General features: G+C 47.0%; 1 protein-coding gene across 1 annotated transcript; it reads right to left on the bottom strand.

The window, feature by feature from the left end:
- Positions 1-7843: 7843 nt before the first annotated feature.
- On the bottom strand, positions 7844-12019 carry LYPD3 (LY6/PLAUR domain containing 3). Its single transcript, XM_032485902.1, has 5 exons — positions 11854-12019; positions 11139-11270; positions 10189-10359; positions 9708-9869; positions 7844-8885 (listed from the first exon to the last, which is right to left on the bottom strand). The coding sequence occupies exons 1-5, from the start codon at positions 11939-11941 to the stop codon at positions 8395-8397; spliced, it is 1044 nt and encodes a 347-aa protein (XP_032341793.1). The 5' UTR covers positions 11942-12019; the 3' UTR covers positions 7844-8394.
- Positions 12020-12525: the final 506 nt, after the last annotated feature.

Here is a 12525-nt window from a genome sequence, read left to right as displayed (position 1 = left end):
CACATTGATCATCTTTTTTTCTATTTCTATAGAAATATTTTTTTCTTTCCTGAATAGTTTGAGAGTAAGAGGCAGACATGAGAACACTTTCCCTCCAAAATATACATCGGTGTGTATTTCCCCAAAGACATCCTCTTACATAATAACAGTACATTTATGTAAATCAGGAAATTAACACCAAACATAAATTATCTAGTTTGTGGACTTCCTTGAGATTTTTGCCAATTGCTTGTAATGTCTCCTGTAGCAAAAGAAAATCCTGGTTCATATACTGCATTCCGTTGTCAAGTTTCTTCAGTCTCCTTTCACCTGGATCAGGGCCCCATTCATTCTTTGTGTTCCACGAAGGCAGTAGTATTTTTGCAGAGCAGAAGCCAGTTATTTTGTAGAATGTCCCTCAGTTGGGGCTTATCTGATGTTCCCACAGGATTCCATTCAGGTTGTGCACATTTTGCCCCAAACTACAGAAGCGATGCTGTGCCCTTTCTCAATGGATTGTACCAAGAGGCCCATGATGTCTGTTTGCCCCCTCACTAGGGATATTAACTTTGATCACTTGGTGACATTGGTGGCTGCCAGGTTTTTCCTATTTATGTCACTATTTCCCCCTGTGTAATTAATAAGTATCTTGTGGGGAGATAATCTGTGACCATGTAAATACCCAGTTACTCCTCAAACTTGAACCCACTAGTTTTATTTTTATTTTATCTATCTATCTATCTATCTATCTATCTATCTATCTATCTATCTATCTATCTATCTATTTATTTATTTTAATTGAAGTACCATCAGTTACAATGCTGTGTCAATTTCTGGTGTGCAGCACAATGTCCCAGTGATGCATATACATACATATATTCATTGAACCCACTAGTTTTAACATGTACATAAGCATGTTTTTTTCCAACACCACCAACCAATTAACTCAATTCGGATACTACCTGGCATTATCTACTTGGAGATGGTGTCGGATTTCACAGGTTATGGGCTCAGTCCTGCAAGACTGCCCTCGCCCCCCACATTCAGATGCCAATTGCCAAATCCAAGTTGTTCAAGTTGTGTTTCTGACTGACAGGCTGTAGATTAGAGGTCCCCACGACCCTGTCCTTGGTGTCGAGGAACATGTCTGCTAGAGGAACTCAAAGAACTCAGAGAAGCTTTTCACTTACTGGATTACTGGTTTTTTACAAAAAAATGTAACTCAGAAACAGCCAGATGGAGGAGATGCACTAGGAAAGGGGCAGGGAGCTTCCATGCCCTCTCCAGGTGTGCCACTCTCCCAGAACCTCCACATGCTCGCCAACCCGGAAGCTCTCTGAACCCCATCTTTTTGGTTTTTTATGGAGGCTTTGTTATATAAGCATGATTGGTTAAATCATTGGCTATTGGTGACTGGTTTCAACTTCCAGTCCCTCTCCTCTCCAGGGAGAGAGTCTGAAAGTCCCAACCCTCTAATTACATGGTTGGTTCCCCTGGCAACCAGCCCCCATCCTTAAATGCTTTCCAAAAGTCACCTCATAAACATAAGCTTAGGTGTGGCTGAAAGGAGTTTATCATGAATATCAAGACACCTTTATCACTCTAATTACTTACGAATTTCCAAGGGTTTTAAGAGCTCCGTGCCAGAAACCAGGATGAAGACCAATGATACGTTTCTTAAATCACAATATCACAGCATCTATTATTGATTCTTGCCTGAATCAGGTATCATTCTAAAGGTTGCCAAATGATGATCTGATTCCATGACTCCTTATACAATCATTCATTCATTTTTGACTATAAGAATACTCTTGCCTCTCTCTTTTTAATTTATTTTACTTATTTATTTAATGTCAGTATATAGTCATGGATTCTTGTTTATTCTGTGGGTTATAATCTTTTACTATCCTTATTTAATCTAAGGCTCAACTTGTCCCAGATTTGGTCATGGAAATCCTCCTTAAGATGTCTTCTTGTGTCCCTCTGACACACCCCCATCATTCTTTGAGTACTTCCTTACTTTCTAGATCATCTCTTTTTACAGACGGAGAAACTGAGAGAGAGCAGTTGGATAACTTGCCAAAGTTACCCTGCTGGTGGCTGGCAGCACCAAGATTTGAATGCAGGCAGTGTGTTTCCAGAATCCAAGCTCTTAACCATTGATCGTATTGCCTCATTACAGGGGCAAGAACCATGACTTCTTGTTCATAGCCATATCCCCACCACTCAGCATGATGCCTGACCCATGATTAAGTGTTCAATACAAATGTGTTGAACAAATTAATAAATGAATGACTGAATGGTCTGTCATATCTCTCAGGTCCTAACTTCCCTCCTTTCCAGCTTTAAATTCCACTCTTAATCATTATAATTACTCTTTTGCATACACTCCCAAGTTTCTGGCTTTGTCCTATTCAAAAGACAATCTGCCAATATCCAACTTTTTACCCACTCAGTGCTTCTACCAAAGTGATGTAAGTGACCAATGCTGGTGTCAACTGAAAAATAATGTAGGAGCCTGCAAGTAAGAAAAAGAGTTTATTTGGGGTCTTAAGAATTGCAATTTGGGAGACACAGATTCAGGGAACTCTGAAAGAGTGTTCCAAGGAAGAGAAAAAGTCGGATGTTCATAAAGACATAAAGACAAAAAGCCACGAAGTTGTTAAAAGTTGCTTGGTGAGAATAGTGATTGACTCTAACAAAAGTCAGAAAATATCTGTCCTTAAGGAATTACAAGTTGTTTGAGCATTGGAGTCCAATAAGTAGATAGACTGTCACGAGTTATTTTAGGGTAGTGTTGGAGAAGTATCTTGAGTTTCTGGCCAGGAATCTGGTCAAAAGATCAGATTCCATCCAGGCTGAGGCTTGCATAAGTCACACTTCCTTAATGGCCTCTTGGCTCCATTTTAGAGAGCTTTCTTAGCAATACCAACTCCATTTTGATTTTCCTTTCACACTGGAGAAAAATCACACAACCCTGCCGAAAAGCCTGACTTTAAATTTGTGATCTATAACCTCCAGTAAGCCCTTAATTCTGCCTAGAAATCAGCCTAAACTTTCACGGTCCATTTGCATGCCACCTCTATTTCATACCTTCTCAACTCTCCACAAAGTTCCTCCCATTATCCCCTTGGATACCATACAAGTGAAAAATTACTCAAAATTATCAGTCTTATGGGAAATGCATCTTAAAACCACAATTAGATACCACAACACACCTACCAGAATGGATAAAATTTAAAAGACCTAGTGACGTATGTTGACAATAATGTGGAGCAACAGGAACTCTTATTTACTAGTAGGACCGTGAAGTAGGACGACCAACTTTGGAAAGTGTCTGCTAGATTCTTATTAAATTAAGTATACTTCAATCCTTTGACATGGCAGTTCCACTCAGTATCTACACAAGAGAAACGAAAGCTTATCTTCATAAAACACAAGTATACAAGAACACTCGTAGCAGCTTCATTCATAATAGCCCCAAATTGGAAACAGGTGTCCATCAATAGAAGAATGAATAAACAAACAGTGACATACCACATTCCGTTGAGTGAAAGAAGCCTTACACAAATGAATGTATACAGGTGGGGGAGGGTATAGCTCAGTGGTGGAGAATGTGCTTAGTATGTACAAGGTCCTAGGTTCAATCCCCAGTACCTCCGTGAAAAATAAATAAATAAATAAATAAATAATTACCCCCCAAAAACCCCCCAAAATTTAAAAAAATATGAAATTATAAAAAATGCTCAAAAAAGGAAAAAAAAATTTAAATGAATGTATATAGTATATTTCCATTTATACAAAGTTCTAAATCTTTAGATATTGAGCACTTGCAACATGGCTAGTGCATGGGGGGTGGGTTACAGCTTAGCAGTACAGCACATGCTTAGCACGCAGGAAGTCCTCGGTTCAAGCCCCAGGATCTCCATTAAAAAAATAATAATAATATAATAAAAGGAAAGAAACATGGCTAGTGCAAACTGAAATGTAATACAACCATAAAATACACGTGGGATTCCAAAGACTTCATACAACTCCCCCAAAATATCTCATTAATAATGCTTTCATATTGACTATATATTTAAATGATAATATTTGCATTAAAATATATTATTAAAATGAATTGTTTCTTCTCATTTTACTTTCTTTAATGTGGATACTAGAAAATTTTAAATTACATATGTAATTTAATTTGTCTTATAATATACTTCTGCTGGGCCACTTGGAAATAAAGTAAAAGAGGGACCACATGTAACAGGCCCACTCAGGGATTATCTGATTCTCTGGGGTAATAGGAATATGTCTTAGTATTTATTATTGATTAGGGACCAAACTCTATAAAGCTTAGATATTAACTTTGCAAATAATATGATGGATTGATAAGTTGCAAATGACTTTTGTCTGGCAAAGATGCAAATAATTTCTGATGGAATGATTTCTGCCCAGTAAACAATAAAGCCCCAGAAATTAAGGTTTTATCAGCCTGTAAGACAAGAATTAGGTTTTGAATCTCACTTATCAATCTTATTTCAGCATTCTTTCTTCCCTTGACTAAATATGCTTCCATCTCGCCTATATGTTTTTGAATCAACTGTCCCATCTTGCTGATTCCCTCTATTCTGAGCACTTACTACATGGCAGGCTCTGAACTTGACTTACCTTATCAAGTTAAGTCTCATAAGAGTCCTAAAGGTTGGAAATATTATTATCCCCATTTAAGAGATGAAGAAACTGAGGCTTAGAGAGAATTTCCTAGCTCACTCATAGTGAAACAGGGTACAGAGTAGTAACGGAGCTGGGATTTAAACTTGGGTTGTCTGACACGAGTCTGGCCTCTGAACCTCTATTTTACACTGTGTCTTTGTTATGAAGGAAACTGTCCCCCCTACCCAGTAAAGATATGTTGAAGTCCCAACCACCAAGACCTGTGAATGAGGCCTTATTTGGCAATAAGGTCTTTGCAGATTTAATCAAGTCAAGATGACTAATATCTAATACGACCTTATAAGAAGAGAGAAATTTGGACACAGACAGCGAGAATGCCACATGAAGAAGGAGGCGGTGATTGGAGCGAGGCACCTACAAGCCAAGGAACACCTGGGGCACCAGAAGCTGGAAGAGGCAAGGCAAGATCCTCCCCTAGAGGCTTTGAAGGGAGTATGGCCCTACCAACACCTTGATTTTGGACTTCGGGCCTCCTGAACTGTGAGACACCAAATGCCTGTTGTCTTAAGCCACCCAGTTTGTGGTACTTTGCCATGGCAGCCCCAGGAGAATAAGTCTCTGAAATGGACCACACAGGGTGGGTACATAGTGTGGAGATGAGTGAGGTACCCCCAGCAATAGGGGACCCATACCTGGAGGGCATCTTTCCTCTGTCTCTCATCTGTGTTTGCAAAATGCCCTGCTCCAACTCATAGGGCACCATATCAGGACAGACTGTGTCTTGGTCTCCCCAACCACAGCGGGGGCTTCTGGAAGTGAAAGCTTTATGGGCAGAAGGGATTACCTGGTGTCCTATCTAGCACACCCATCTGGGTTAGCTCCACTTTTCATTGTCTTAAAGTATGATAGTTACACTAAACTAACAGTAAACTGATCACAAGGCTAAAGATTACTGCCTGGTGGGAAACAGTCGGTTATTTCCTTCTGGATATTGACCAGTTCGGCATCCACTTATAAATTTATTTCAGCATTCCTGATCGCTGATATGCATGTGTACTTGGAGTTCTCCTTTGAACTGGCTGTAACATTTTATAGGTTCCCTCATTCATGAATGAGCTAAATAAAATCTCTGACATATGTTCATCTTGTATCTGTGTAAGAGCTATGATTTTACGTTTTAAAAAATAGTATCCTTCAACACCTGCTCCAGCTCTGAGACTGTACATCGTCTGCCACGCAGGCCTGAGCAGGAGGCAGGGGTTCAGGACACACTGGGGAGAGGCAAGAGAAGCCTTCATGCCAGAAGTCCTAGGGGAAATCCAAGAGTCTTTCCCTCAACCTTGGAATTTCTTCTAAAGATCAGAAAAAGCCCCCACGGAGTAGAGGTGATAAATTTCCAGCCTCAACACCCTCAGAAGCCCAGAAGTCCTCTTACACCACCAAGATGGTAAAAAAAATTGGCTCAGAGTTACCTGAAATCATGTAACATGCTGGTTATTAGGTCCAGCTTGTCAAAGCAAAAACTGCACGGGACAACATTAAACAGGCAAGAAGCCTTCGTTCAAGGGCATTGCAATAGAAGACAGAGGCCACAACTCAGTCTGAACTCAACTCAGCTCAAACAAAAGGCAGCTGGGTTTTTAAGAACCGGGGTAGGGGGTGGGGGTCTTAGGTCATTTGTGGTTGCTAATTGTCTTCACCCAAAGGAAAAGGAATCATTCTTGTATTTTGAGGACAAGAGGTAGCTTCACAACTTGGAGAAAGGCATCCACCAAAATCAGGCTTCTAAGGAGACTGGGAGATAGAAGTGCTATTGCCTTTGATATTTATATTTCAGAGAGATGGTTCCCAGGTCCGTGTGAAAGACATTTCCTGGGTTGTAAAACTGGTGAGAGGCTTTTAAAGAGATTTATATGCATCTCAAAAGGGCAGAGAAAGAATGTACAATGGTAAGTTTTCTAAAGTAAATGCACTAAGAAACAGGAGGTCGGGGCCACTGTGGATAGACCATCCGGATTCTGGAAGGGCTAGGGTGAGAAGGAAGTCAGTGGTTTAGAGGCAGGAACAAGTCCATCTAAAGTTTAGTTAAGCTGAGGGAAAAGTTACAGCCCCTTGGTCATGCTCTATACAGCTGGTCTGCTTGGGTTCAAATTCAGACTCCACTGCTTATTAGCTTGGTGACCTGGGGCAAGTTACTCAACCTCTCTGGGCCTGGTTTCCTCATCTTATAAAATGCAAATAATTTATACTTAATTCATAAGATGGTGGTGTAGATTAAATGTGTTAATCCAAGTACAGCACGTAAGCCAGTACCTGGCACATAATAAATATATTACTTGCTGTGGGTTAAGTTACTTTACCATCCCGAGCCTGGGTTTCTCCAATCATCCCATCCGAGAATTCACATGTAAAATTAAATGAAATAATGGCTGCAAATAACCTTAGCACAAGCCTGGCACCTGGTAAGACTCTTAAATGACTAACATTCCTGGAACTATAGTTACTATTACTGATATTTGTATTGTTTGTTGTTCAGGCTCTTATTCCGTATTTTGTTACTATAATCACTATTTACTATTATTTTATTTTATTATTACCTCACACTACCCCCTATTATTAATAGTAATATTGGCAATGTTATTATTATTATTTCACTATTCCCCACATCTGGTCCCCTCCCTCAAGCAGTCTCAAAGGCTGCCAGGGCCTCTCCTTCCTAAGCCAGGCGTTTCCTCCCTGGGCCTCTACGCCTTCATCTGATTGGAGGAGAGGCGGGTGGGGCTCAGGCCCCAAGTCTCCAACAGGAAGCAAAGACTGACAGCAGCACCTTACATCCCTCTGGACAGGTGGGACGCCGGGTCAGAGCCACTGAATGAGTCCTAAGAAACCAGACAGATGGCAAGGTGGGCGGGGCCTGGGGAGGTGTACAAACCTGTGAAACATGCATGGCTCCCAAGCATGGCTAAAAGCCCTATTCACCCCTCCATGCTGCTCAATGGTCTCATCCGGTCTCCCCCTCACCAGTGGGATCGTCCATAAGTGTGGCTCTACCTCAGAAGACAAAGGAGTTGAAAGCCAACATCCCCCAGGGCTGTGACTCGGGATCTCAGCTTCTTTATCTGCTAAAGGTCTTGACTTTCCCATCCTAGCCCAGTTTCAGGTTAGTGTAAGCAATGAGGTAAAAATTACTTCTTTAAAACACTATACAAAGTAAACGTTTATTGAAGCCTTTATGTGCCAGACATTGACCGCACAGAGGCCTAAGGTACAGTCCCTGCCCTTGAGGAGCTCACAGTCTAGAAAAGAAGACTCCAAAACGATTCCCACAAAGATGGAGGGGCAGGCGGCAGAGCCTTCAGAGGACGGAGCCATTTTGTCAGCCCGCCTCTCCTATTCCAGGTTGGCTGTGAAAAAGCGAATAGGAAGCTTAGCATCGTCTATCCTACCTTCCCTGGGACAACTGACTTCCCTCTGTCCTAGGCACCGAGAGGAGACCAAGGAAAGACAAAGATGAGGGGGATGCAATTGATGCCCTCAAAAAGCTAGGACACCCTGGCAGGATGTATACAACGGTGACTTTATTTCCCGAAGCCGCAAACCAGTGCAGCAGAAGCTGGGGGGGGGGGGGGGGGCGGGGGGGAGGAGACTGGGAGAACAGGGGCTGGGCCAGCCCAGTCCAGTGGTGAGAGAGGGAGTAATGGGAAGAGAGGGGACCCAGGGCCGAGGAAGTAGGACAAGAGGTGGAGAAGCTCAGAGTAGGATGCCAGCAGCCGCAGCCAACAGAAGAGCAACCCACCCCGCCGACGGAGCTGCAGAGCCTTTATTATGGGCCTCATCTTTTATAGGGTACTGCCCCATATTCCTACGGTCCTGGTGGCCACCGGCACCTCCAGCCGCTGGCACCTCTTCCCGGGAAGTCTCAGGTTTGACCTCTGGTGGAGAAGTCTGGCTGGTAGGGGATGGGGTGGGTTTGGTAGTGGTGGTAGAGGTGGAGGTGGTTGGTGCTGGGGTAGAGGTAGTGACGGAGGTGGTTGGGGCCGCAGTGGTGGACCGAGGAGGGGGCAGCAGGACAAGGGGCGGGAATCGAGGAGAGAAGTAGGTCTTGTTGCGGAGGTCCGAGTTACAGCGGGACCCCTGGCAGCAGGAGCCGCTGAGCATGAACCCCGGGCCTGTCACCGAATCCCGGGTGCAGAACTCATCCTGGACGCAGCCCCGGACAGGCAAGGATACAGTCACATTAGCTGCAGGAGGGAGACACCGGTAGGTCCATGATTGGAGGGAGGGCACAGCCAGAATGAAACTTAGGGGCAAGACAAGAGCAAGAACCCCCAAAACAGAGGACAGAAGGGCTCTTCATCCAATAATCCAAAAGTCTCAGTTCAGGCCCCACTTTGAAAAACACCGTCTTACTGTCTTTGGTGCATGGTGGACCACATTTCCCACAGTACTTTGAGAGGAAAAATGTGTAGGCTGAACTACAAGTCCCACAATGCCTTGGAAGAAAAGTTTGGACTGGGATACACTTCTCCAAAGAGCACTGCCCCACTCCTCCCCTTCTCCCGCCAAAATTCAGTCAGAGTCAGAACTACATCTCCCATAATACACCTGGCAGACGATGGCATTCGAAGACCATCTCCCATGGTTCCCTGAGGCTGAGGACAGGAGGCTAAACGGCGTTTCACCTAATACTCTGGGACATGTGGCGACCCTAACCCCTTCGGTTTTAAGGAGTCAGAAATAGATTCCCCACGATACTGGGCAGAAGCTTGGAGGCTTAAATACGTTTCCCATTGTACGTCCTCCCAATTCTGCACTGGACAGGCCTCCATGGAAATTAATTTCTCCCAAAACTCTAGGACAAAAGCATTCCTATTTCCGCGCTGTTTTGGGGAGAGGGCTGCATTTCTCACTATGCTTTAGGACAAGCCAAGAACGTAGGCCTACAGTTCCCAGAATGCACCAGAGTTGGGGGAACTCTTTGGGTAAAGAGCTATCTGCCGCCCATGAGGCCTCAAAAAGGCTACAACAACCCTTGCAGACCCAGCGCTCCAGAGCTCGCTCACCTGCAGTCAATGTGACGTTGCCGTCGAAACAGCCCTTGTAGCCGTGGTCGCTGGCGTTGTAGCAGCTCACAACAGGTGGCGCCGTACCCTGGCACGCCTCGCGGCTCAGCCCCACGCAGCTGTAGCACTCGACGCCGTTGGGCTCGTAGGCACTCTCATTGCCTGCGAGGGGAGCGAGGAGGAAGGAGGAGGTCGAGGGGGTTCAGGAGGCACAGCTCTACTCGCCGTCCCTGTAGCCGAAGGCTCTGACCCTCGACGTACAATCAGCTCAGCCTCTGGCCCCGCCCTGTACAGTGGCCCCGCCCATTGATCATAGCCCCGCCCCTAGCAGCTCCGTACGTCAACAATAAAGTCCCGCCCCCTGCCTCGAGGCCCCGCCCCCAACCCGCGCTGCGTGCTCCCCTTCCAGCTTGTGACCGCCCCTAGCCGCCCAGCCCCGATGTGGCTCCGCCTCTGGGCCTACGGCCCCGCGTCCACCGACCTGCAGGGTTGAGCGCTCTCGAGGTGAGGTTGAGCTTGGCGTTGCAGCGGTCCTGGGAGCACTGCTGCAGCTGGATGAAGGCCAGAAGCCCATGAAGGTCCAGTCCGCGGTCATTCTTGCCGGGCAGTCCCGAACCGCAGCCCCGCACTGCCACCGAGAATTGCCCGTGGACTGTAGAGAGGGGAGAAGGCGGGGTCAGAGGGCCGGGGCCTCTGGGCGGGGCCTCGAATGGACCAGAACGAGAGGATAGACCCGCAAGTGTAGCAGAGCTGGGGCCTCAGAAAAAGCCGCTCCGAAGGGACATCCTACAGACCGAGGGGCGGAACCTCAAAGAGCGGAGTGCGAGGTGAGAGACAGGAAGAGAAACACGGGACACAATCGACGCGGGACGGCCAAGAGTGGAGCTAGGACGGGGCACGACCATAGAGGGGCAGAACCGCAGAAAGCAACATCAGAAGAGACTGAGACTGACAAAAAAGGCACGGGATCAGAGACAGATAGGGACTTCTAGGAGCTGTGGCCTCAGACAGGGGCGGGTCAGAGGGGCGGAGCCTCAGCCTAGGGACCCTAGGAGAAGACCCCTCTAGGGATCTGCAATACCAAAGACCCCCTTGAATATGGGAAGCTGGATTGATGGGGAGAGGATTCTGGCAGGGACAGAAGAGGGCAGGGAGATCTCAATGGTGCAGGGAAAATGGATAGGGTGTGCCCTTGAAGGAAACGAGGTCCCAGATCTGGGTACTCCCAGTTCACCCCACCTGTTCGCAACTCTCCTCACCGCTTTAAGCCCTAATAGTGTGTTGAAGGGCTCAGTCCAGGCTGAAAGGGAGGAATCAGGCTGCATTGTGTGGGGTGTGGCCAAATTCAGAGGGAGGAACGGTACTATAAGGAGGCGGGGCGCGGATGGAAGAGCGTGAAGGGTTACGAAGAGACCCCGAGAACCCACTCACTAGTCTCCACCGCCCCTACGGCCTCGGTGCATACGTCCACGCCCGGCGGGCACTTCACGGTCTTGGTCTTCTGCGGAGAGCATCCGTCATCTGCTTTCTGCACGCAGCTGTAACACTCCAGGGCCTGCACTCCTGAGGGTGCAGGGACCGGTAGAACTGAGCGATCCTTACTGAAGCCTCTTCCCCCAAAGGAGAAATAGTCCTTCCCACTCCCTCTGTCTCTGTACAATCCTACTGCACACCCTTTTCCAGGGCAGGGGTAAGAAAAACCTCCCCACAAATCTGAGGCCATGAGATACATTGTGTCCCTTTCCTTCAAACCCCCTCTGTCTACAGTGGAAGCATCTTTTCCAGAGCTTCCTATGCCCAAGGTGGAGGAACCCCTGCCATGGATGAAGGGGCTCCTTCCAACAGTGTTCCACTCAGGATGGGAGAATTTTACCCACAGTCAGATCGGCTCAGTGAGTGATCCCTTCCCACAGCGCTCAGGATGGAAGAAATTTTCCCACAGCACCCCGGGGCAGGAATCCTTCCCACAGCCCCCGCGGCCGGAGAAGCCGATCTTTCCCACAGCCGGTCTGCTCAGGGTGAAAGAACTTTTCCCACAGCCCCCTCTGCTCAGGATTGGAGATCCTTCTCACAGCCCTGTCTGCAGGGGGTGGGGGAACTCTCCTCCCTAGAGCTCCCACTCAAACTTTCCCAGCAGCAGACTCACCTTCTCGAAGCAGCAGTGGCAGCAGCAGCAGCAGCCAGCCTGTAGTCCAGATCACTGCCCGGGTGCCTGCTTTCCTGGTGGGGCCCATGGTTCCGACCTGCTCTCTCGGCTTCCCCCCTAGGTGTGCCGCCTCCCAACCCTGGCCCTCTTACCTGAGCCCAAGATGAGTAACCTCCCCGCAGGCAACCCTGGCCTTGCCCAACCAGGCCAAATCAGCGTCCGCTGTGGGGTGCGACACCCGCCCCTGGGTGCGTCACCCACAGCTGCCAAGGAGGGAAAGGGCGGGATTCAAGGTTCCCTGGCAGTTCCCAGGAGAAAGTCTGTGTGTTTGGGGTGGGAGGGGGGAGAGGGGAGAGTACTGAGGCTCACAGAGAGGGTCTACTCCATACCTAGCATTCAGTAAATACTGAATGGGTGCCTGCAGCATGCCAGCTTTGAGCTGAGTGATGCTGGAGACTAAGACAGAACCAGCACCTGTCCTCACAGAGCTCACAGTCTGATGGGGGAGACAGATATTAATCAAATAATCATACAGATTGTTATTTATGAGGACAATGAAGGAAGAAGTGTAGGGAGCTACAGGGTGGTGTGGAGTCTAGAAGTGGGGGCTGGTGGGTGAAGCTTCCCTAAGGGTGTAAATGGAGTTGCCTTAGGGTCTCAAAGACTTGAAGG

This window comes from Camelus ferus, chromosome 9 (genome assembly GCF_009834535.1).
Source record: "Camelus ferus isolate YT-003-E chromosome 9, BCGSAC_Cfer_1.0, whole genome shotgun sequence".
NCBI lineage: Eukaryota > Metazoa > Chordata > Mammalia > Artiodactyla > Camelidae > Camelus > Camelus ferus.
The sequence above is the reverse complement of the archived record's forward strand: the minus strand, read 5'-3'. Positions and strand labels throughout refer to the sequence as shown.